The sequence below is a fragment of the Semicossyphus pulcher genome, unplaced genomic scaffold (genome assembly GCF_022749685.1).
Source record: "Semicossyphus pulcher isolate SPU_LCO1_2020_fin unplaced genomic scaffold, fSemPul1.0.p SCAF_10, whole genome shotgun sequence".
Lineage (NCBI taxonomy): Eukaryota > Metazoa > Chordata > Actinopteri > Labriformes > Labridae > Semicossyphus > Semicossyphus pulcher.
In genome coordinates, this window is record NW_027211604.1 from 25,618,386 (window position 1) to 25,645,476 (window position 27,091).

The 27,091-nt window shown below is 40.3% G+C and overlaps 1 protein-coding gene across 2 annotated transcripts in view; it reads left to right on the forward strand.

Annotated features, from left to right (window-relative positions):
* The first annotated feature begins 2,808 nt into the window (after window positions 1–2,808).
* LOC138603960 (vacuole membrane protein 1-like) overlaps window positions 2,809–27,091 on the forward strand; it is a 72,778-nt gene continuing 48,495 nt past the window's right edge. Inside the window, exons 1-4 of one of the 2 annotated variants that reach the window (XM_069675744.1) lie at window positions 2,809–2,884; window positions 3,543–3,681; window positions 7,445–7,535; window positions 9,801–9,911. In XM_069675744.1, the coding sequence (XP_069531845.1) occupies window positions 2,809–2,884; window positions 3,543–3,681; window positions 7,445–7,535; window positions 9,801–9,911 (417 nt within the window). The remainder of the gene's footprint in view (window positions 2,885–3,542; window positions 3,682–7,444; window positions 7,536–9,800; window positions 9,912–27,091) is intronic. The other variant, XM_069675752.1, reaches the window with a different exon arrangement.

A 27,091-nucleotide genomic window follows, 5' to 3' on the forward strand; every position in this document is an offset into this window, starting at 1 on the left:
ATCTGAAGGAGCCTTCAAATTGGGACGGCCTCTGACGTGCTTCTGTGACACAATCAGCCTACAAAGGCCGTAGCCTGCAGCCCCTGATTGGGACACATCTTAGGGCATGTGTAGCAGAATCATGTCACCACAACATAGGGCTAACGGTGAGCAACATTATAACCCTCTGCTAAATTTGTTGTTTTTCTGTTGACATCTCTGTAATCATACAGAGTTCGTATCATAAATTATTGGCGAATCAATGACGTTGATTAATTGTTCCTACATTATTCTGCTTTTTCCTTTTAAATTTTGTAAGTGTGTCTTGACACGGGAGAATATAGTGCAGGCACATTTGCGAGTCGGAACATTCTCTCACCTCGATCTTATGGCTCTTCCTTTCCAAGAGCCGTGTGAAAGCCCCTCGAGAGGCTCTCGGAAAGGAACGGAGCCATAAGATCCGGCTCACTTCTAAGAGCCTCAATTCCCATCAGTTCTGCGTTTTGCTGTGAAGCAGCAGTGTTGTTATGAAACAGTTAACAAGGAACTGATTGTGCAAAATGAATAAAAAATATCAAATTAACTGCTTATTTTTAGAAAAAGTCTGTATGGTACACTTGCAGCTGAAGTGCATGTTTAGTACAAAGTGACCTGTTTGGACCAATTTCTATAATTAGAGTTGTTGCTACCAGGATATCACAGATTGACGCACTTTGTGGAGTCCTTTTGTAGGACAATGCATTGTTCTCCTCAGTGCAAGAGCAGAAATGATAGGGTGCATTAAATACTATTGTGCATGAAGCATTGGCTCTGTGCTTCTAGTGTGTGTGTGTGTGCGCGTGTGTTCAAGGTTTGTGATGAAAAGCTTTTGTTTGTGGTTCCCTGAGAAGGCTCTCCGCATGCCTCGCAGTGTAATCGTCTGAGAAGATTTTTATTTTCCTTTTTGTGACACTTCAGTTGCTGCAGAGTACGCACACACTCATTGTTCACTGCTCTTAATGTCTATGTGTGTGTGTGTGTGTGTTTGTCCTTCAAGATTGCACTTTACACCCAGACATGCTCAACCTAACAAGTAGTTTTCAGGTGGTTTTCAGGTCTGGCATTTCACTTCTGTTGTTAAAGTGATGGCCACTGCAGGACAAATGTGAAGCTAATGGTTAAACTTAGAGCTACTTCTGAAAAAAATGAGAATTCAACTATTTCCTGGCTTTTGAACATACTTTAATTGATGAAACCACATGTGTTAGAAACAGTTTTTATTAGATTTATCTCGACTTTTTCCTAGCATTAGCATTATTTATGTCGTCTGTTAACCAGGTTTTCTTTTCCCTTTGTCTATAAAACACTTTGCTCAACTTATATTGTTTTTAATGTGCTATAAAAAATAAAACGAAATACTTGACACCCAAACGTGCTGAACCTACCGAGTGGGTTCTAAGTCTCTTGTAGGTCTTTAGCACATCAGTAACATATAAGGATTTAAAATGTCAGTGCCAACGCAATAGTAATCTAAAACTAGAGTAGAAAAATTAAGCACTTTCTAAAATCCTCCAACTTTCTGTTTGCTTCATCTGAGCGTCGAGTTTGTTTCTTTTTCTTTGGATTTTCACTTCTTGTTGAAGTTGTATCTGTAGTCATCCATCTTTTCTTTGTTTGTTCAGCCATGGTAGATTACTGTTTACTCGCAACACTTGAGACTGGAAAAGCAGCTGCTTAGCTCCGCCTACCCTCTTACTGGGCGCCGCTTGTGATTTTTTCCATGAATGTCGCCGCAGACAGCCAATCCATAATAATACTATATATTGCAAATGCAAAGGCTTTCATCAGTGGGCCATAGGCTCAGTCACCATTGTGTTACCTCATTCGGCGATAGACAGAGACTTAACAGACATTTATTTACATGGAAATCTTAATTATATTTTTAAACTACTATTACCTAATGGGTTTAAAATGATGTGTTTTATTAATTTCAACAGAACTTAATGGTTTTATCTTGATTTAATTGTTTTGGTCTGTAAAAGTCTTTTCCAAGTCTATAAAGTACTTTAATCAGCTCATATTGTTTAAAATGTGTGAAAAAATAGTTAAAAAGTAAATTAGATGCGACTTGAACTTATCAATCAAGTTCCAGCAGCTTCTGAAGAGACAGCAGGCCTGATGTAATATCAGTTTAACGTCTGTAGTGAATGTGAATGCATGAAAACAGGAGCCAGAGGCCCAGACCTCGGGCACAGGATAGAGGGATTAAGCTTTGAGAGAGAGAGTGTGTGTGTTTGTGTGTGTGTAAGAGAGAAACACACTTGACAATTTCACCAGATGGTAAGCTGCATTCCTCCGTGTCAGAGTCCCCATCTCACTGCTCACTGACAGATTCCTGAGAGACTCGAGGCTCTGTAGTGAGACACTGTGTGCCCGCGTTCGTAGGCACGTATGTGAATGTGTGCAGATTAAAAATCTAAATCTCGCCCCTGCTCTTTCACCCACATGTCACTGTTCTCTGATCAGCAGGGGAGGTGTACTTATAATCAAGTGTACAAACAGAAAGGGCTTTCAGTGTCAACATTAATGCCAATTAAATAACTCATCAGGTCATGCACAGGCCTGATTGGGTTACAGTAATCTGCAGGAGCAGGAAAACACCGGCTGCTCCGCTGCTGTGTCGGAGTGTACAGTATACACACATGTAAGAGTGAGGAGAGTGTTTACGGGAGCTGCTGTGTGTTGGTGGGTGTGGATTTCTTTTGGGCAGGCAGTGTGTAGTAAAGAGTGCTTGAAACTGTACTAAAGGTTCGTCTCTCCTCTCTGCAGGAATCCTTACGGGTGAATGAGATGGCAGAGTGTGCGGCGGACAGTGAACCTCAGAGACGTCTGGGTGTAAAAGAAGAGCAAAATGGAGAGCTGACAGGTAAAGACATCGAATGTACAGCTGAGACACACATCGAAACCACGCTTAAAGAAATGTTCAATATCAGTGTGAAAATGCCTTTTAAAGGATGTAAAACATTGTGTTCATACTGACAAGGGGGCATGAGCATATGTATATAAAATGATAAAGACTTGACAACAGAAAACAACCATAGAAACAAACAATATTCAGCTCTTCAGCAGCTTATATCCCTCCTTTATCATTGTTTACATAGACAATCGACATTTTTAAGACTAGTACATAGTTGTGAAATCAATTTTTCTTTGCTGCAGGTAAGCCAGCAAAGAGATCCCTTTATAACGGTATAGTAGATTGATACAGTAACATGTTTGGGAGGCAGTCAGTCAGTCAGTCACGAGGCATTCAAACAATTTAACTGTGGCACACGCAAAAAACATACCTATGAATAAATATACATATACACAGAATGAGCATGACAGGGATCATCCTCGGATCTGTGTATCATTTTGTCTGTATACATTGGTGATTATAATTATGTAATGTTGGAGAACTTTTTTTCCAAATTCTCTTCCCATCAAAAGTCCGTCCATAATTGTTCAAATCTGCATTTCTATTTCTATTAATATTTGTTTCTTTATTTGTGTGTCTGCTTGAAATCCCCACACTGTGTCGTTAGACTCAGATCTGTCTGTGGATGAGAGGAAACAGAGGGACAGGGAAGAGCGTGAATCTCTGGTGTTGTGGAAGAATCCTCTGCTCACTCTCTACTACTTCACTCTGGAGCTGCTCGCCATGCTTAAAGAGTGGATATGGAGGTGAGATCAGGGCTCCAAACTGTAGTGATATTACATTAAAAGAAAAACAGTATATTATAATTTAGAGAAGAACTTGAAAGAAAATAATAAAACATTGGACTAAAGGTGTTTTTCACAGAGACTCTCCAAGCTGTATTAAGCTGATATAAGTTGCAGATTAAATTTTAGGTTTAATGTTTAATATTTTTATTAAATATAATAAAAATATAAATAGGTATTTTATTTTAAAGATTATTTTTGGGGGCTTTTGCTTTTATTATATAGGACAGCTGGAGAGAGACAGGAAACGTGGGGAGTAGAGAGTGGGGGTTGACATGCAGCAAATGATCGGTAGAGTGGGAGTCGAGCCTGTGATCAGTGCGTCGAAGTCTGTAGCCTCTGTACATAGGGCGCCTGCTCTACCAACTTAGCTAAACCAGCCACCCTTAAATTCTGTGTTTTAGTATGTACTATTTAGTGCTATTTTGCCGATACCAATTACCAATCTGATACCAGTGCGATAGTCGAAACATGACATTAGTAAATAATGCTCAGAAAAAAATCACTACCATTTTTTCTTTTACACATCTCTCTCTTCTGTGCTAACCGAAGTGCAATGGAGATACTCGGATACACAGATTTTCAATTCAAGTTTTCTTAACTTTGTCCGTTAGTTTTGGAGCTGAGGAGACCTCTGTGGAATAATTCAGCTCCTGTTAAACACCTTGTGGGCAACAAATTTCAAAGAAAACATAACTTAAGAACAAGCATAGTACCTAAACACAAGCTAAGCTAATGTTAGCAGCAGCCCATCTCCCAGCCTTTCAGAAAGTGCTGTGTCCAACAAAGCTTCAGAGAAATACATTTTTTTATCGTGTAGCTGCTTTGTTTAATTATTTATTTGCTACTGTGCACAATTCTTGCTATTGTCACATAATAAATGACCTAAAATCAGTTATTTCTTGCTGCTCTTAAACAGTAGTTTCAGGTGGCACCCATAATACATTCATGACAGATGTACAGCTCAACTTGCTGTGTAGGCTACTGTTAGCAAAAAAACATACTTGTGTACTCTGTCTGACACATTTTGAATACTGATATGGGTATCGGAACAACTCTGGTAATGTTCATATGTTGATGCCACTTTAGCACTGCAGCATTAAGCAGTGTTTCTGTATTTTTTTATTTCTAAAAGTGCTAGTGCTGCTTTTTAATCTTAGGCCAAAAGAGGACATGATGGTAGTGAAAAATAACCTTGTATGCTCTACATACTCTTTCCCCCACAGCCACACAAAAGCACAAACACGCACATAAAGCCAGACAGAAGGTGACCTTGATTGTTTCTGTGTTATCACCGCAGCAGGCCTCCTCCCTCATAGTTTAGTCTTCAGTCAGAGAATTAATGGAACCTATAATGCAAAACAAAGAGACATTACAGGACTGGTTTATCCGTTTTACCCCCTTATTACTCCTCACACTTTCTGCTGATAGGTCTTTCCACCTAAATAACTGAAGCTACTTCCTCACTCAGGAAAGCCACATCAGACAACACTACATCAAATTCTACGAGCTAAACGACATGTCTTTTACACACCTTATAATCTTTGTTGACATTGAGGGCCCGAAACAAGGTCAGAATGTACGCTCATGGAGGCCTTTGTGGTTAAGTGTGTGAGGACAACGTGTTTATTTTCTAAACTACAAGAGGATGTGGTGAGCCGCAAGCACCACGAGCAGCGCTCTGACAGAGAGAAGCTGCTGCTCACCAACACTGAAAAACACATGGTGCTGTAACTGCCGCAGGGGGAAACATGTGAACACATTAAGACTTAGTCCACAAGCATGCAGAGACATTTATCCTGAATGTTGATAGAAGTGGTTTTTAATTTATTGCACATGTACAGGGAGTCCTCAGGGCAACGTACTGTTCACTGTTGTGGCTCTGCACTTGTTTGGCTTAAGATGTAAATGAGGAAAGTGGTTAGGAATCAAAGGAAAAATGGGTTTTGGGTGTGTGAGACTTATTGATCTAGTGTAATTTGCAAACGATTATGGTCGAATTATTTCAAATTCTGCTTTTCAAAAACACACAATATAAGTATAATACAGTTTGTAGTGCCCCTGAGACACACATTAGAAACATTAGAGACTAGTCTAAAGATGATATTCATAAGTGAGAAACCCAAGGAACAGTTTCCTGTATGTTATACAAGCGGTAGGCTGAAAACATTTCTCTTTCATGTATTTTTGTGCATGCATGTCTCTGGAGGTGTTACTGAACACTGAAAAGCTTTCGTTTTACTCCACATTTTATATTTGGTGCAGCATTGACAGAAAATTATTTTTTGTAATGTACTTTATTCTCTGTGAAGGAAAATATTTTAACTCAAGAATAAAGGACTATTGTTCCTCTAACTAAATTTCCTAAGGTATTATCATACGGCAGACAGAAACCGTCCTTTTCCCGTAATTGTCGGCTACCTGTTGGCTCACTGTCAATTGACAGCTAACTGACAGATGGTAAAGCTAACGTTAGCCATGCAGAGAATTGTGAGAAGCGGAGTCACTCGTTTCACTCCGTGAGTTAACGTTCATCTCACCTGTAACGTACGCAGGTAAGCCGTTAAGCACACCGGTAAGTTAATTAGCCTAATAAGACCGTACAATACAGTTAATGACCGTCCGACAGACTGAAACGTAAAACTGGGGGTAGCTAACTAACGTTTTTGACCACATTAAGCTAACGTCACCACCGCCGAGGACAGCCGTTTGCCAAAATAACGTCCGTACCGGCTAGCTTATAACGGCAAACATCCGGTTCACAACGGTAACATTAGCTGGCTAACTTTTGTTTAAGTCCTATATAAGTCCTTATTTCTTTATTTTAAGTTAAATTATATCTGTAGTACAAGTGTTAAAGTGAAGGTGCTTGTTATGAAAATAATGCACCCTAAGTTAAAATATTTGAGGTACATCAATGTAGTGACATTAGCTTAGTAGTGGTACTTTTCTACTCAAAAACATTGCAGATTTATAAATGTATTTCTTCTTTTGTTTACCAACTAGCAACCATAGCAAATACGTTTGACAGAGTAAAATTAAAAGTACAAAATAGCAGTAAACTGAGACACAATTACCTCAAGGTTGTACTTTTGTATAGTAAATAAGTATAGTAAATGTGCTTCACCACTGCTAGCCACTGTATAATAATAGTGGATTCAATGATTTCATACAGTCTTACTTTGGGTAAATATTTCTTTACCACTAAGTTATGTCTAGTCCCTGAATAACAAGTTTTCAAGTGTGTTAAGTTCCTTTTATTAGGTCACTAGGTCATCATTTAAAAAAAATCTTTTGGTACACATTACCACTCTATTGTGTGCAAGCATGTACTTTTCTCAATACACTGTAAAGTTCAGGGTTAGCATGTTAAGCACTGTAACAAAGGGTTACATATGTATGCAGTGTGTTACCCACATGACTTCTATCCTATTGAGAACATACTGTTCATGTTCTTGAGACTATAATTGCAGTGGCTTGAATAGTTTCCAGCAGGTGTCTCTCTCTCCCACAGATGAAATGAAAAGTACCTCCTCTGCATCCTTGCCTTTCACTAATACTGCATCATGCATGTCTCTAATGATTCCTCATCCCTTTCACTGTCCTAACACTTTGTCCTCCATTCTAACCATTTTTATTCTTGAGTTGAATACCATTCACCACTAACCCCTAACACTTGCAGCCATCATTTTCCACCTTCATTCTCTTTCTCTCCCTCACCCAGGCTCTGGCAGCAAAGACAGACTGTGTTTGGCCTGCTGATCCTGCTTATCCTCCTCTCCATTGCCTACTGTATTGAAGGATCACACCAGAAGGTGATTAAGTGTAATTTTCAGTGTAACTATTACTGTATTTAGGTGCTGTGAAGGCCAAGCACCATAACCTAGTTCTAGTTCCAACCTGTTCAGCCGACATCAATCATAAATCACTGTCTTTTAAAGAAGGGTATAATTTAATGCATGTTTCTTTCTGTGATGTGATAATCACAGAGTGCAGGTTGCAACAAAAAGTCGTACTTGTCTAACATGCTCTAAAATATCCTAGTTTTTAACCTTCCAAGTATTGATCATATTTATGATATGTTTACATGGACCAGGACAGAGCTGGTTATTCAATCCCTGTAAAGTATCCAGGTTTCGTATCATCCGAGACTGTTTAAGTCTCGATTTCTTACCATCTCTGTTAATCTGTTGGTTGTTCTGTACCAACAAAGAATCATCTGAAACCTGGATAAGGTGTTTACCTTATCCATTTACCTTATCCATGCCACAGAATCCTGAATTTCTATCTGAGCCCTCCGGTAGCATATCCAGGTTTCTCAAAACCAGGATATGTTTACATGTACAACACATAACCAGGATACTTAAAAAACCCAATCCAAATCTTGATACTTGTACGCATGTTAACATATTACCTAAATGCAATACATGTATTAATTTAAGGTTGATGGTTTGATCCATGATGTGACTTTAGCAAGACAGTCAGCGCCAGTACTTTGTCTTACTAGGGTTGATAAATCATACTTTCGTGGGTATCATGGTTTTAACATGCTGAGTAAATACAATGCAAAGACGTGAAAACAACAAAAACAACATGTAAGAAACATGACCAATATATTCATACTCATAGCATGCAAATACTTGACCGATCAGATGGAGCCCTGCCTTCATGAATGGATGCATTTAACGCCATTTGGCAAATAAGATGAATCCCCAGCTAGCAGTCAGCTACCCTCAGATGTATTCATGTCAATTTAGTGGCAAGTGTGTGGTTAGCTAGCACGATGGCTGAGGAAGAAGAGATGAACAAGCAAAATGTGGTTAATGAAAGCCTTGTGGTACTGAAAGAAAAGCACTTGTGCAATTTGGAAATATTTTGGAATTGGGAGAAAACATGTTACAAACACTTGTACTGTGTAAAACATGCAGAACAGCAGACAGACATAGGAACTGCAAATTATAGCTAAATGCACTCTTAAGTATGTGTGTATAAATTGCACTTCATATTATCATTGTCATATAGAACAATTTTATCTTTAAGCAGGTTTATCTCATATTTTGCAGGTGTAGTGACTATTAATTCTGCACTGCAGGAACGGAACAGTGCCTATGAGAGGATACCTGCGTGAACATCATCTCTAACAAGTGTGTGCTTGTGTTCGTGCCCGTTCCTGACGTTGGTTAAATTATTAACTTACCACAAAGCTCTGTTTGAGCTGCTAATCTCTTAGGTCCCCAGTGCAAACAACCAGAGCTGTTAATGTATATCAAAACAAACTGTGCTATAGTTTAAATAAAGCCCTTCCCTTCTTTTCCCTCCACTTTTTGGGTTTTTCCTGCCATGAGCGGTAGTATTTTGAAACCCACTTCCATAAAATGTTTTTTTTTTTTCTCATGTTGAGACTGGGGAGTTGTGTAATCAGTTCTGAGTAACTTCACGTAACAATCGCCCATGGCTGGCACTGCGTTTCCCAGCATTCTGCCAGCAAAGACGAACGCAGTTTGTGATGTTTTTGTTTTGCTGGGTTTCCTGGGAAATGGAGTCTTCTGTCCCCCACCTCCTTCCAATCCTCAGTCCCCTCCCTTCTTCCCGTAATCTACACACTCCATGCTTCCTACTGAAAGCAACCTGCCCTGGCTGCAGGGAGGAGGTGTAAACAGAGTGATAGAGGTGGATGAACAGGAGGAACATAGAGAGGGAGTGATAGAGAGATCTTGGCTTGCCTTGTTTTACTAGTTGTGTAAGAGCTGGCTGCCACCAATAAGAATAATAGTGCTGTTCTTCTGTCAGTGTGCTGAACACTCCTACCCTACGGCTCTGTCCTCTAAACTCAACAACAACCTCTGTCTCTCTAAAGGTCTCTCTCCCTCTCTTTCTCTACCACTCACTTGCCCTCTCCCACCCTTTTAAGTGCCCTCTGTTTTGCACACTTTCACTCTCGTACCTTCTCTCACTCTGTGTCTCTCTCCCTCCCTTCCTCTCTCTATACCCCCCTCCTCCCACCCCCTTCTTGTTTTCCTCACACTCTGTGCATGTGTCTCTGCCATGTGGTTCACCGTCCCTCTCTCTGGCCTCTGCAGTATGTACGCTACATGGAGAAGAAGACGCTGTGGTGCGCCTACTGGGTCGGTCTGGGCATCCTCTCCTCGGTCGGTCTTGGCACCGGCCTGCACACCTTCCTCCTCTACCTGGTAAGAAAATCTTTTACTGTGACTCTACATGACAAGTTGTTCGCCACTTTAACACCGCAGTTATTCACTTGCCTGTGCATGTTGTGCATCACAGAACTGAAACTCAAACACAGTGAGCGGATGGTGTTAGTGGTGGTGCAGTGACGCAGGTCTCAAAAAGGCTGTTTTGATGCTGTTGTTGGGTTGTTGCTAAGGCTTTAATAAGAGTATTATTAAAAGCTTTTGGTGGCTCCTCATGCATTTGCACATGCATACATGAGTGCGTTAGTATGGGGTTTGTGCGTGCGTGCATTTCAAAGTGGGGCGGAGATGAATAGGCGCTGTGGTAGCCGCACTGTTTTGACAGGCAGTCCAGGAACAATCGCACTCACTGACCCCTCTGACTGAGTGCACATGAGGATAAAAACACTTTCCCTCCCACTCTCCGAGTTCTTTCTCTTTCCTTTCTCCCCGCTCTCCTGCTCCCCACTGTGTCGCTCCCTCCCCTTACTCGTTCTCCTTTTTATGTCTCTCCTCTGCCTTTTTCTCCCCCCTTTCCTTCCCCTTCTTCTTTCTTTTTGTTTTTCCCCCACAACTCTCTCCATCTCTGGGTGTTTTTGCTCTGTTTTGAGCGCAAGGAGGTGTTGGGTCTCTTCTGCTGATCAGATCAGGGTCCCCAAACATCTGCCTGTCTTCACTGCTCTGAGTCCATCTGTCATCAGGGAGTCCACTGGTGCCCTTGCCCAGTGGAGCTGAACTGGAAACTTTGAAGTGCGTGTCCTCCATTCTGCTGTTTTTAAAAGCCAAACTCTGGCGCTCCCAAATGTAATTTGAGAGGCTTTTTTTTTAACTCCCTCTTAGTGGCCCAGCTTAGTTTCTCAGAAAGTTAGGTAGGATATCACCATCTAGTGAAGCGCGGCTGCTACTGCAGGTTTTGGTGTCATTGGGTTCATGACAGAACTTGGTGCTCCTTGCTAGAGCTGCTGTCGTGCATTTTTTATAAAGTTGACTGATATTTCTTTTTTAACCGATACTAGTAGGGATATTTTTGGATTTGATCGACTAATACATGATGTTTGAGTGTGGATATTGAAATAAAATGTTTTAAAATTTAACCCTTTATACCTCTGTATAAAAAATGCACTTTTAGGCATTTTGTCTTTTGAAGAAAATAGACTTCTTGAAGGGTGGACATGCTTCTGGAACTGTGTTTAGACCATGAGACAGTGCTCTAAACATTGAAACATTGCGATTTGTACGACTCTCAAATCTAAACCTGTTAATGACGATCCAACTTGTCCACACTGGAGTTAATTATGTGGTCAAACATAGTTTAAAAAGCATTCTTTGCTAAGTGTTGATCATTTATTACTTTGAAGATGAATGTCTTTCATTGGCTGATATTCAAATTTTAATAGAACTGTTACATAATACTGGCCCGAGTTACTTGTCCAACCCCGTTTGTTTATATAGGAAACCCTCAGCTTCCTCTCTTCAACTGCAAGCCTAGACCTCAAGTAAGAAGCACAAAACTGAGCTCAGCTCACAGAACTAAAATTATACATCCTTCTGTAGGAGGGCTGTTTAAAGGAGCCATCGAGATTTCTAACCCATTTTGTAGATTTCTGAGTCCTGGCAGATGTTTTCTGACTGTAAAAAAAGTTAAAGAATTTCTGTGGTGAGAGAACAGTGGAGAATGCCAGCAGACATGTTGTCCTGTTCTGAGGACTAGGTCAGTCATTATAACTGGGTGACACAATTTCAGAACACTTGCTAAGAAGTCCCAGCAAACTTACAAGTGTTATACTTGCAGCTTCACCTCTCTGCTACTGTTGTCCTTCCTGTCCACAAGACGCAATAAATAGCTAGAAATGAGAACTGGGCTTGGGTGTTTACCAGCTTTTTACCCTGTTTCACACCTATGTTAACATTTAGGAAGAACATCAACACTGTTACTCTGTAAGTGATATACAAGTGCAGCAACAGTGAGCTTTAAACATAGCTTCTGATATAAAACTTGCTGAAACAGTACGTACTTTTTCACCTCACCAAACTGCCTGATTGTGAAGTGATAGGTTAGTCTCAGGGCAGAGCTCTAACAAACAGTCGAAATCTGTGTAGATTTAAAGTGAAACTTAAATTGATGTTATGTTGGCCAATGCCTTTACTTTCAGTGTGCACTGAGCAAACTAAATAAATAACCACATTCAATCAAAGCGAAATCAAAGCGAATTAGAGCCTTACAAAAATACCGCCTCATCACAACTAGTGTACCTGGAGCTTTGACTGATTTGAGCATATTAGTGCTTAACCTGCTGTAGGTTGTGTAACAGAAAGACCAATGTATCCACATTCTTTGGCAACAGGGAATTTCTCGATAGATTGAGCTTTGAAAAAATTAGCTCCGAAAGGGTTGAAGCGGCAGGGATGCAAAGCAAGCGCTTGGCTACAGTTGCCAGCTGTGGATAACGGCCCGCATTTCGTCTCCAACTCTCGAAAGGATAGGAAGCCGTTTTTGACCCGTCGTTTAAAAAGCCCTCCAGTTCCTTCTTTGTAATGACAGTCGCTTCTCTGTAAGATGCGTCTCCATCATCATCCATGGACAGGAGGAGCTCCATGTCTCGCTCTTAGTCAGTTTTAGTCTCCGTTTGTTGGAGCCATAATGTACTTTTTTGTTGGTTTTATGTTTAACACAGTGACTGAGTATTATCATGCTGTTCCGATATCGAACACCAGGTGGAGCATCATGTATAGGAGTGCACATAGGTAATCCCTGGTGATGAGGAGCAGGTGTGGAGGCAAACAGTTTTGACCGTGTCTTTTGTTACCGTCAGTGTGTCGTGCACGGTCGGTTTTATGTTTGATGACTGGAAACATTGCTGCAATATAATGAACATTTTTATCTGCCTTGATGAACTTTGAATGCCGACAAAGAAAGGTGAATATTGGATCACAGAATCAAAAGATGAACAATGTATGGACATTGATTTATTTCATCCCAAAACACGCAAAACCCTGTTCACCCGTCCACCCGTCCACCCGTCCACACTTCAGTGGCTTATTTAGATAAACTGGTTTGTTTAAACTTCACTACAATGATTAATGTTGGGCTAGTTCTTATTTACTGGTCTAATTCTTATTTTGGATCGGTTAAAAGGGGGAAAACATTTTGATTACTGATTTTTGCATTCGATTAACGTGGCAACGAAAGTGTTTAGGTCAGCCCTAGATTATTGTACTCAGACTCAGACTCAAAAGAAGTGGGACAGGGACTGTGTTAAACTCGAATGCAGATAGATCACACTGTTCTGATTGCTTAAAACTTGTTTTGCTTACATTTATTCAGCCGTGGACAAAGTACACAACTTCATTACTAGAGTCAAAGTTGCTCAGTGAAATTATTCCTTGAGTTAAAGTACTGGAGTACTTGTTTTTAAAAATACTTTAGTATTCAAGCTACGTTTTATAAAAAATTGTTTCATTTTCACAACGCATGAGTGCAGTCATAGAATACATGGGTGTACATTCTGCTACGTTATGTTTATTTAGAAAACATTCTTTACATTTTTAAACTCTACAGATTTCCAGATTTGTAGCTCCAGAATAATAGGCTGGGATGAAGGTTGTGCGCGGTAAACAGAGCCAACATTTAAAATGATATGAATCATTCTTCATTTCAAAAACCTCAAACATGGTGGAAAATCGTTATCCTCTCTGTTGAGCCATCATTACCACCACTCAATGAACCGCCTGATCTGAGTGATGTTTGCTCTACGTTCAACCATGAAGACGCGTGAGGTATAGGTACAACAACACCACTTAGACAAACCACACGCAGAACTACACGAATAGGGCCGGGTATCGTTATGGATTTCTCGATTCGATTCGATTCCGATTCACAGGGTCCTGATTCGATTCGATTTGTGTTAGGGGTATTTCAGTTACAATATCAGTGCACCTCTACATTAAGAATTGACCCTACATCATGTACTTTTTATTTAACATGAGCAACACACAGCAGTCAACACAATATTAATAATTTTATGAATCAGACAGCTTATGAACTTTTTTCCCAGTTAAAATTTTTAGTTTGTACATCTGGCTCATGGTTCTGATTAAACAAACTGGGCTTCAACTTGCGCGAGATTTGGCCACGTGATCTCATAGCACGAAAAACAAAGCCACAGGAGAGTTATAGGGAAACACATACTGTTTAACAACATGCCGAAAATACACTCGCGGCCAAAGCCGACGCTAACAGAGAGTAAGATAAACATCAGTGCAAAACTAACTTACATATTCCGAGCCGCAAACACAATAAAAAGAGTCCGACGGCGATCACTGATGTCTCCGTAGTAGCTGCAGTAAACAAGTCCAGGCATGTCTCCCTCACTGTTTTGAGGGGATGTGCTGAGTCGTGCTGCGTTCAGGAGCACTCAGAAACAGGAGTGATCGGACACGTTTTTACATATTCTTAAAGATTGGTCTTGGGATTTATGAATCGATATTGGGTAATTCAAATGAGAATCGATTCGAATCAGAAAAATCGATTTTTCTAAACCCAGCCCTATACACGAATACAGTTTATTGTCTTTCAGATTTTAGAAAAGAAAAAAAAAATGAATCGGCTGGCTTCAGAGCAAAAGTAGCAAGTAACGAGAACATTCATAGAAATGTAGTGGAATCAAAAGTACCATATTTGTCTTTCAAATGTAGTAGAGTAACAGTCAAAAGTTTTCTCACAAAATAATACTCAAGTAAAGTACAGATACTGGAGTACTGTAGTACAGTATTCCTGCATTCACCCCTGCATTTAATGCATATGATGGTGGGTTCTTTATACTATGACAAAAATTATAATTTTTATTATGGCTGCACCACATAGCTTATCTCTAAAACATTGCCATCGCAATGTGTGGATATGCAATTAGTCACATCGCAGGATGTGCGATGGGAAGCAAATAAAGTGAAACGCGTCATGCTGCTACTTCTTTATTTGTAGCAAAATGCACATTTGCGAGGTTCTCATTTTCCATGACTAACCTACAAGAAAAGTTTGTCTGACACATCACACATTTTAAGTGCACCCCTTTACCACAGCATAGAGAACTGACCACTGTGCATGGACGCTCTGCATGTTGGTGAACATGCATGCGATGCTGCTGCTGTCACAGGCAAGCTAGCCTGGAAGCTCATCACAGGGCCTCAGTTTTGCAGGGTAGCTTTTGAGAGAGCGTTCTTGCATTTTCAGCGGCACTTATGCTCGGTGCTGGCTAATGCTGTGACCACATATATGGACCGTTTACCAAGAGGATTTACTGTGGAGTGTTTACTTTTAGTGGCTACAGCGCATGTATGGCGTAGTGTTGTGTGAGTCACAGGCAGTACAAAACAGTGAGCTGTAGTTTCAGAAAGTTACTGTCACTTGCTGGTCACACATGATTAGAAAGGGTAGATGACATCACCAGATAGAAATAATTGATTGCTAGATTCCTTCCAATACACAGCTCTGTTGATTATTTATGTTAGCTGACAAAACATTTATAGTAACAGATAATTTACTGATTGATAATTGGGAATCGTTTATGTTGTCTTTAAGCAAGAGTTGCCTAAATTTACTGGATCCAGCCTGAAATCTAAATACTCTCTGGTTATGTTTCTCTTTTATGATGGTAAGCTGTCTTATGGTTTTAGATGGTTGGTCCTACAAGACAAGACATCTAATGATGTCTGCCTGACCTCTGTTAAATTGTTACAAACTTAAAAAAAGAAAATATCCAAAATTGAATAAACCATGACCCCTTTCTATGAACAATGAAATGGTGGATTAAGACTACAATTACAATATGACTCTCAATATGGCATATAGAAATTAATAGATAGACCAACTAATAGAAGTAAAAAGGGACATTTTATTTGCAAATAATAACAGATTCTCATATATTGTGTCCAATCAACTCTAACTGACCAAGGTCATTACTGCAACACAGTCAGTAGAGGGTGCCACTGACCTTAAGATAGCAATAAACTAGAAAAATCAGTGCAGACTGGTATTTTAACACATTTCAATGTTGTAATGTGTTTAATTGTATTGCTACAAGTATCTATATTTTATTAACACAAGTGCTACAGTTGAAAATTCATACATTATCTCACTGGCTAATGAAGATCTAGAAGACATTAGTTAGTTTGAAAGTTTTGGTCTGTATCAGTTAAATTAACAAAAAAGAAAATCATCGAACCACTAACTAACAAATTAACATAATTGAACTTATTTTTGATTGTCTAATTGCATCAATAGTTCTTTGTAATATGCATATCTTTATAAGATGTGGGGGCATGAATGCTGCCAGATCTAATAACCATGAAGGTCCTCTGTAGTGCTCTTTTCACATGACATAACATGTGACTTTCTGTTGTCACATGACTTCTCCCACCTTCCCAGCTGTCATCATGTGTCTGATCAATTTATGACTTCTTTAAAGGACTTAACTTCCTGATTGGAACTAATTCCTTCATTTCCTCCAGTTACAGTAAGTGTGTGGTCACATTTTTCTCTGCCACAGTGTTGACAGACCGTTGACTTCACTGGGCTAGCCATGCTAGATTCAAGGCTTCCTTTAGCCTCTGTGAGATTGATATGTCAATCTTTTACTGCCAATACAGAACTGACAATAAAGATGGCCAGTTGCCACAAACAGTTCATCTCTGGCCACCAAATATTACATGTAAGTGGTCCAAGTTGTGGCAGCCAAGTTTTATCCCCGTACTGCTTGCTAGAGATGTTCAAATCTTGGAACTGGCTAAAGTCTGATGACAATATATACAATAGCATCTTGTCTCCAGTACATCCAGCAGTTAGCGATAAAGGACTTCCAGCCAAGGCCTTCTTTCCCATGCGCTGCATTGTTTACAGCCCGACCCATGACCTGAAGTTAGCATGGGAGCCAGCCAGGATGACATTACTGCGGATATATTCAAACATATTGTTTTTCCTGCATGCAACCGAAGGCTGTTGACACGGGATTGGTCAATACTACTTGGACTACAAATGCACTACAAACTGAAACTAGAACACTTCGGATACCAAAAAATCTGGTTGTGCGCCCACAATATAGAGATGAGAATGTTCCAATACCATTTTTTTCGATACCAAGAACCAGTCCAAGTCCTGTTCGCTTAAACATGAGATATAAATATACCTATTATTAAGCAGCTGTGGGCCTATTTATCTAATGGCAACACTAGGATTCCTTGCATATTGATCACATCATCTTTTACTGGTTAGATGTTCTGGAGTTATAAAATGTTGACAAGCTGTTTACATCTTGCTTGCTCTGTTCCACGTTACATTCTCTGCTAGCATGGCACTGCTGTTGTTTGCTATTGTCATTTAAAAAAAATCGAGGCTGGCAATACAGATTAATTTGTAGGCTGAATTTGTGTAGGCTGTTGTTATGGAGAGCTGACGAAACATTTTGCAACATTTCAGTGCCGCAAACATCCCAATTCCTTAGTGCTCGTTAACAAAGGCCGATGATCCTGCCCTTGAAGAGCTTGAGCAGGGGAAGCAAACAAAATTGTACAGCATATGTGAAACGCGCCATCTTGTTCGGTTGCTGCCATTTAGTAGCTCCCGCTAGCGTTACAGTTGACCTCAGTGCTTACACTGAGCTGACGTGATGCTATTGCCACGTCAAAACAAAAACATTTTGACACAATGTATGTGCAATATTCTTACAAAGAAGTCGTGTTTTCAATTTATAAAAATAATCTTGAAATTATTTTTTCACTCTGTTCAGGTCTTTTATTTACTGATATGTCATAGTTAAAGAAGGCTGTGTTAAATTGTGTTAATTACCTTTTCTGAATTGTTTTTACATTAGTTTACATTTGGGCCACCAAACATTTACTTTGACCACCAAATTTAGAGGCTTGGTAGCCCTTGGGGCCAGTACTTAAACATTTTAGCGTCTATCCAACAGGCATTTTGAAACAATTGACCACACATCACATACTAACAGCATCCATCCTTTGTGGTAAGCAGTGAACATTCTTATGAGAGTGCTTCAGAGCAACCAGTAGAGGGGGGTGCATAGCCAGTGACATGCAAACCATCCCAGTCAATGAAACCAGAGCAGAAGTGGCAGCTCCTCTGTTCCCTGACATGGGCAATTGCTGCCCTGTGTCTCTCTCTGTGTTTGCATCCCGCTGAGACTGCGGGAGATCATTGTACAAGGACAGGACTGGTTATTGGAGAAAGATAAAACCCTGCAACTCAAGCGTAGAAAAGAAAAAAAGCACACTTCTTGGCACACCATCAAGTGTATTTTATCCAGCTGCTCTGAGGGAGGAGGTAGTGGGTGGGTGCTTATAATACAGGCCATGAAAACAATAAAATCATGCAGGAACACTAGAGAGATCTCATTTCAGCAGGGGCTGCGGAGGCGAGGACCAGTACACACATACGCACACTGAGAGTCCTGCACCTGCGCATGAATCCGCCATAATTGTTGTCAGGATCATAATTTTGAGTGGGACCCGCTTTCATCCCCACTTATGTTTTTAAGTGTTTGTTTTTTGGCGACAACTAGTGTCAGTGCCCTCCATAAATCCTCTTTTAACAGAGAAGGGGTTAGCGATGACTCTCGAAAGCTTGGGAATGCTGTAAATATTTTAGAAGAGAGCTCATCTGAGTCATCCACCATTAAATTACTTTCAGTAATGGCTGTTGCCATTAAGTCATTATGGGCAGCATGAAAATTGTTGTGCTCGACGTTAAATCAACAGCAACAAAGAATTAAAGTCATTATAATTGAAGCCGTGCACGTTGCTGTTTACATAATAGCAACGAGGGAAGTCTTTTTTCCTCTTTTCCTCTTGGCTTTGAGCTGTTTCACGAGTGAGAGGTGTGCTTGTTGTGTCTTTCTGGGAGCATGAATGTCAGCAGCCACTGGGAAAAACATAACACCAATCCTCCAACATCTTACCATTGTTTTTGCATGTTTATGACTCATGATTTACAGTCCCTTGTCTTTCAAAAAATAAACTAGTGGCTCATCTAAATAAAGGAACATTCTGTGTTTTTCTATATTCAGTTTCTTTTAGGACCACTAAATTACAGGGTGCAGAGGAGGTTTGTGTAGAATATACAGATTTTCCCCAGCAAACCCCCTGAAATTAAGTTTTGGCTGTTGGCAATTACCAGGAGCACAGCCTTAATTAGCGCCAACTATTGCTATAAGAGCTAAGCAGGTCTGAGAGTGTGGCTTCCACACACTGACTGTCTCTGCAGTGTTACACACACACACACACACACACACACACACACACACACACACACACACACACACACACACTCTGCTGCTCAGATACTTAAAACTTTTCCGCTCATATGTCGTTATACAGCTAAGTGCAGTCCGCCCACACGTTCACAGTCTGACAAGAACATGTGGGTGAGGGAAACTCGGTCACAGCATGGCAGGGCAGGACAAAAGACTGGTATGTGTGTGTGTGGGGTGTGTGTGTGTGTGTGTGTGTGTGTGTGTGTGTGTGTGTGTGTGTGCGTGTGCGTGCGTGCGCGCATTTGTGATGCAGTACCTCTCACTCACCTGACCATTGTCCGGCTTTTACAGTGATGAGCTTTGCTACAATCCCGGAAACAAACAATAGGGCACCTTCATGTCCACACAGACAGAAACCTGGCTGCTTTGTGTGAGCTGTGACTCACGCTCCTTTCAGTCCGTGTGACCTGGACCAAATTTTCCACCACACATAGTGTTTTTTTATCACTTGATAAGAGTTGATTAGTGAGTTTTTCTGAACTCCGAGCTGATAAGGCCATTTAGAAAGTGTTTAATTCAGTCCAATGGGTGCAGACTCACCGTCTAAATAATTAAATAATGCCAGACTCGAATCAGTGTTTCCTTGACTTGGCTTCTTGTTTTAAACATAACTAAAGATTAAGCGTGTAATCATCCCTTTATATTAATCGGTGCATTGATGTAATGATCAACAATTCCTCATCGTTGATACAAAGTTATAAAAATGTATCTGACACCTTTAAGCAGTTAAACATTGACAATTTATTCATATTTTTATTTTTTTTCTAATTTTTAAATTCTGGAAGAGTCACGTAATCTAACTGTGAACTTTGTTTTTTCTTGTGTCTTGTGATTTGAACCACTAATAATTACAAAGTTGACCAGGTCTGCTCTTTAGAAAGAGTTCAATTTACTCTGATGGATGTGGAATAACTGTATATTTATTAATATTGATTAACAATTCATTACATGATGATGATGATGATACAAAGTAACATACTTTGACTGAAACATTCTTCTCTTTATATTAAAAGGAATAGATTTTTTAATTAAGATTTGAAGGATTGTTAAGATATCAAACTGTCAAATTATATATGTATAAATATGATATATTTTGGTAGTGTGGCTGGTGTAACTGTATTAAGTGGAGCTACACAATCGTATTGTGGCAAACTGTAATATCAGTAAATATTGTATCTTATTCCAAAGAATCAATATAAAATCGTATTATGAGACTTGTGTTTGTAGAGAGTTGTTTCTCAACTCAATTGTAATGCACCAGGTTAGAAAGAGTTTACTCTGATGGATGTGGAATCACTGTATATATAAACATTGATTAAGAACTTTCTTGAAATGTCTGTACATGCTTTTCATGTCAAGCATGACTCAACATAGCACAATCACTCCTCACCAAAGTTCACCAAAGGGAGAACTGATACCTTGCATGCATGTTACCCGGAACATGGGTGACACATCAGGATCAAGTTCAGTAGCTCTTTGAAAAGGTGAAAAGCTACTCTTGACTCACCCATGGCTGGCAGTAACGGATCTCTGCCTTTAACATCAACTCCTCTTAAATTCAATTTGAAGCCATTAATTTTTAAGTACATCTAGATAGAGTGTCAGAACTTTATCGCTCGGATTTGATCCCCGCACTACTGAAAAGGCAGTATTACTTACATACCATAAAGCTATGTTGGTTGGGAATTTTACACTCGTATGTTATGGATCTGCAGCTGCTCCCGAGGGGAATTTTCTCACTTTGGGTTCAAATTTGAAATACTGCTTCAGGGGTTTTGGCAAAAAAATGGAAAGAAAGAAAAAAAACAGCACGATTGTTTTCATCTTTGATTTTGAAATAATTCATGTTCTTCCTCATAAGGTTGGAGACATGGATCTGCCCAAGTGTCTTACTCATGCTCACCATCTCCTTTAAAGATGAATACCAGAGAGATGTGTAAACGGGAGCTAAACGGCATCTCAATCTTAACTGTCACACTCCAGCCATCCGAGGCATGCGTCTGTCTGTCTGTGTCTTGGAGGCCCCAGGAGTCCTGTTAATACCAAGTACAATAACCATTCAAAGACGCACTCAGTTACGCACACACACACACAAACACACACACAGGGGCCTACAGGAAGCAAATCCTTGGCCAAAGCGGGCTTAGTGTGTAGCCAGTCTGGAATGAAACCAACAATGCTGCCAGTTCAAGCCAAACCTGACCAGACCAAACCAGAGCGCTGCTGGCAGACTGTAGGTGTTTAGGTTATTTGAAGCATAGTTTTATGACCATAAAGGCTAAATCATTCACCCTCAGGTGGATCTGTGTGTGCGTGGCCCCTGCATCAGCCTCCTTTTTTATCATGGACTTTGAACTGGATCGGACCTTTTGTTTCCCCGCAGTAGTTTTGTTTAGAAAAATTAAACACACTCAAAGAGGGATTGTACGTCCATTGTGGTTCGAGGTAATTCATCAATAGCATCGTCACCTGTGTGGAAAATGTAAGATTTGTTTATAAGATTTATCTGCTTATGCTGTTGACAGTTGACAGGACAATTGAGTTAAAGTTGAAAGTTTTACTTTTCAGTTGATTAGTTTTTAATTGTGATACGCACTGGTACAAACGATTTTAATTGACTTATTTATCTTCAAATTTATTTTCTCCAACCATAAGATGTACGAGAAAATTGTGAAAAAAAAGGGGGGTAGAAGGGAATTTATTCAAACTACCGACATCCAACTTCCAACATCCAGCTCAGTTTTAATCCAGAGCTGTTCAGTTTAATATCACAATCACACGAGTCAAAAGTAGCAAACCCATTTGGGAACAATTGAGAGGCTGGAACCTGAGAGAGTTTGACATTTTTACTAGATTAACACATGACAAGAATTAAATGATTATCAAAATACAACTACTCTAAAAAATTTAACCAAAGGAGATTTACCTGTTTTTTTTGTTATTTCAAATATGGTGTTGCCTGAATAACATGAATGATTGTTTGATGTAAGACAGGAGACATCCAGCATTCACAATCCATACAGAAAACATCATCTAACTTTGACCACGTTTGCCACTGTAAAAATCTCTAATTCCTTTAAATGTGTTCCTTTAATTTTTTTGAGACTAATAGTTGCTGAATAATCTCAATGCACATTTTTATACATAGGGTGTATATTTTATGCACATTTTAGATTGTAATGAAACTATAAATGAAGCACAGAGCAGCATTATTTCACTGCATGTTCATGTGTTTTAAGATATGGATTAAAGTGCATAAAATAATTTTTGGTTCATTGATGTTAATGCCACCTAATTGTATTTTTCCAGGTCAGATGAGTCTAGCAGAAAAAAACAATACTAACTTGTATTCTAGAGACAAATCACTTAATAAGGATAAATTGTGACAGACTCAAATCTTAATACCTACTTAGTAAAGTCATTGCAATTGTACACACTACATTTACATGAGAATTTTTTAGAGTGTAAAATTATTTACTTTTGTTCCTAAATTTGTTTAAATTAAATCATTTGGATTTTAGTAAAAGTGTCGTCTTGCAGATGTTTAATCCATCGCTCAGTGGGGGGTCACAGTGTCTGTCTGCTAGTCAGGGAGAGGTCTCTGAACATGAAGTCGTTTGGTGAAACCACATGGATAAATCACTGGGACCAGCCCCTTAAACCTCCAGCATCTCAGAGTCCCTGTGTGTGTGTGTGTGTGTGTGTGTGTGTGTGTGTGTGTGTGTGTTTACCACCCACTTCTAAACAGCCCCCTGCCCCTCCTCTCTGTCTCTGCTCCATCACTGGCCTCCGTCCAGCCTTCTCTTACCTCCCTCGGAGATCCTGACCAGGGCTTCTTCATAACGAACTAACCTCTAATGTTTGTCCTGCTTTGCCTGCAGCAGTCTCCCACTGTAAGAAGCGGTTAACAGGTTATGCTAGCCCGACCGTGTCTAATGCGCTTAAATGGCCCTTGACAACCACAGCGACCTGTTAATGACTGGAGCGTCCTGTGGTCGTGGTCGCTGAGAACTGGTCAGTTTATGGTCACCCATTAATGTCTGGTTTGGGGCTTCATTTGCCACCATGAACTAACAAGAGGAGTCCAGACCAAGAGTGGTGTCTGTGATGATTACGGGCTGCAGCTGGTAGGATCTCATGATTAAAAACAGTAAATTAGGGATCATTTAGTGTCCTTATACAGTTTGTACCTCTTTGATCCTGGGCAGAACATTTCAATTGGGAAGGCATGCAGGGACAAAATTATGTTGTTCTTGTCATGTATTTATAACCTACAGACAGCTGACACTTCATCTGACTGTCATGTGCGACTGTTTCCTAATGGGTATGTACTGCTTTTTGAAATTTTATATGATACGTGATAACATTTCTTCCCGAGTGCATCACTCCACTGCGTCTGTGAACCAGTCGTTCTCATTTGAAATGTAAAAAGCCCCCTCCTTGCACAAGCTGCGTCACAGTTCAAGTCATCACGCCTACACTGGTACATTATGAACTGAACTAACGCAATAAAAAACTGTGACACACAACTTCACACAAAAGGCAGTTTTGTTTTATACATCAAGTGTTCAACTATTCAAAACTACCGTAACACTGGTGCTGCTGATGTTGCAGATCACGCTGTGGACCAGAGATGATGGTCGACAGTCAGTAGCGTGTCAGCAGCAGCTATTTGCCAACCAGCTTTCACATCCTCCTTCAGGAGGCACACTTCGTTCTTACTGTGGCCGTGAGAGGAAGCTCCTTTCTGCTCATGTGATTTTACCAACTGCCGTGCTCACTTGGAGTCTATTGTCAAAATCTGGAATATTTGCAGTTGAATAATTGTCTGTTAAGTCTCTATTCTTTTTTCAAAGAGCTATCACATGTTAACGATGATTATTGAGCTTATGGCCTACTGATGAAAGCCCTTGAATATACAGTATTCTTTGAGATTACAGAGTGGGTGTTGAGTCCACATTCCTGTGATAAGCAAAAGCGGCGTCCATCACCCAGTAATGGTTTGTCTGCCAGAGACAGCAGAGAGAAGCGGTGTACTGTTTTCTCCGGTCCCTGCTGAGTCGTGAGTAAACAGTTATTTAAACAGGATCGAAAGACGTAACCCAACCAATACAGGGAGAAAAAAATCACTTATGTGGTGATTAATTTGCCTGGATTTTGCTGCGATATGACAATGCAAATGTACTAGAGAGGCTGCTTTCTTAAACAACTCATACAACTTTATAGAAGAATATGCAGCATTATAACACATTGTCTGTCTACTACATGTGATGAAGACAGTAGTGGGGGTGTTGTTGGTCAGAGCACTCTCTACTCAACATATTACATGATAACACCATTTTTAAATGACCTGAATACTTGTGTCATTCCTTACATGTTCTGTAAAAAACATACAGGCGCATATTTATTTATTAAGATTTACACTAATATCTTGTCCTCAGTCAGGCTCTAATTAGAAAGATTATGATAACATGTTTCTGGGTATTATCCTAGTTTTTTCTTTATTTCCCCTACAGATGACAGAAGTTACATTTCAGTGACTATTCCATTCAATATCTCACACTGATGTATTTTGGTTGTTTGACAGAAGTTTTCTGTTTTGACCAAATGTTCCCGCAGACATGCACTCTGCTTTAAAGTGACAATACTCAACAAGTATGCAGACACGCAGACATACCATAATACTGGATCCAGACTGTGTTTGTCTCCTCTGAGTCTGTGTGGATGCTCTCATACCCAGGAGTGGGGATCCCACTCATTTTGGAGGCCATGCGTTGGTCTTTGCAGGTCGCCACAGGAATGCCAGAAATGTCGCCTCCATTGTAGAAACCCGGTGCCTCTGTCACTGCTGATGTGTGTTTTAGTGGCTGCAAGCATAGTCAACATCAGGCAAATCTCAAAGCTGTCATATTGAGGAGGTTGAATGGTTATTTCAGCAACCATGACTTTTTATAGTAAACACAATAAGGTGGAACAAAGATGTCTCTCAGAGAGAATAAAATACTTCCTCTGCTATATATTTATGTATTTTGATATTAATCGTCTTATATGTCTACCTGGTAGCTGAAATGTGACTTAGCCTGTGTGTGTGTGTGTGTGTGTGTGTGTGTGTGTGTGTGTGTGTGTGTGTGTGTGTGTGTGTGTTAATGATGAGAATTCTAGCTCTTTAGTGAGTCCGATCATTTGGCTCTTTTAGCTCTTCATGAAGTACTACTGAAGTATGTGTGCACATGTATCACTTAAATTATTCAATTTAATCATACTTATTATTTCCAGAATACCAGTATTGAACCGAATGTGTGATATAATGTAAAAACATGAAACACTATTACACAAATATAATGTTTAAATATTACGCTGCTTTGTCTGTGTCAACTGGTGCAACGTAAAGTGTAGAGGTAAAGCTCCTTTGCGACCTCAACACCGACCTCACCAAGTCAGAGACAATATGAGACGGACAGCAGCTACCTGGACGCAGGCTTTGGGCCGGTCTGCAGATGACTGGTGAGTCACCTGCTCAACATGAGATGACTGGGCTTTTGTGTAAGGTGAGAAGCAGTGACACAGAGTTAGACGGAGAGAGAACATGCACTCCGAGTCACGCAACTCTCTCGGTTGGCAGGCCGTCTGTGTGTGTTTGGTAAACATACCTGAGATAGAGCTGGGAGGAATATAATCTTTCTCGGCCACACAAACATTCTGCTTGAGGAGTCTGTGTGCATAAATGAAGTGTGTGTTTGTGTGTCAGGACAGTGTGATCTTACTGAAGAGTCAGTGGGGAGGATGTGAGTCTGGGGAGTATCCAGTCAATGCTGGAAGTTTCTTGACTTCTCCCTCTGGGTCACGGAGGATTTTCCCATCTGTCTTCTGCTTTTGTAAGAAAACCAGTGAATGAGCGCTTCAAACGTTTTCTTTTTATGCCCTGGGAGTGTTTTCCTACATTATTATGCAAATTCGACTGCGCCTACTCAATAATACTATGTCTATAGAGACTAATCTGTGTCATGTAAAGGGAGTGCACTGTTAGAGAAGACTTGGCTATTTCCTGTTGCCTCACACGCCACTGTCCTGCCCTCCCACGTCCCACCCTGTCCTGCCTTGTCCCATGCAGCTCCGGAAGTTTCTGCCCCACCCGCACGTTCGCCATATCGCTTTGGCGCTACATTGCGTAATGCCAAACGGCCCCCGTGCGTCACTGGGAGCACCCTTCCTACACACACATACGCACGAGTGTAAACACTGGGAACAGGCAGAGTACACAGGGCGACTCACTCCATGGACCTGCCTTTATTTGCAGGGCTCAGACTACTGTTACTGACTTGTTTGATCATCTCTGTAATTTCAGATGTAGGTCAGACCTGAAGGTCTTGTTCAGTGTGCTTTCTTTCAGAGGAAATGCAAATGTCACATGACCTATTCCTTCCTGATCTGATCCGGTTTAGTTAAAAACTTCTTCAAACATTGTGCTAACAGTCAATTTTAAAGACCTTATTGTAATAATGAGTCAGAGAAGAACCAACGACCAACGGCTGTTTGTACAAATAGTTTCTTTGTTCTTCTCAGTCAACAAACTTTGATAACTGAATTTGTGCTGCAGGAATGAGACGCGAAATTTTGCCCGGATGGACGTGGTTTTTCAGGTTGGAGCTGTGCACACTTTTGTGAGCCTTGTGACTGTCACAACACAGCTGTTTCTTTTACCCAAGGAGAGCGTGATACGGAAATACAACGATGATGTATTGTTTGTAGTGACGCACCGATCAGGATTTTAGGGCCGATAGCGATTTTTTAAAAGTGAGATCTGCCAATCACCGATCCGATCACCGATTTAAATGCATTTTTCCAACCTTTCTAAGA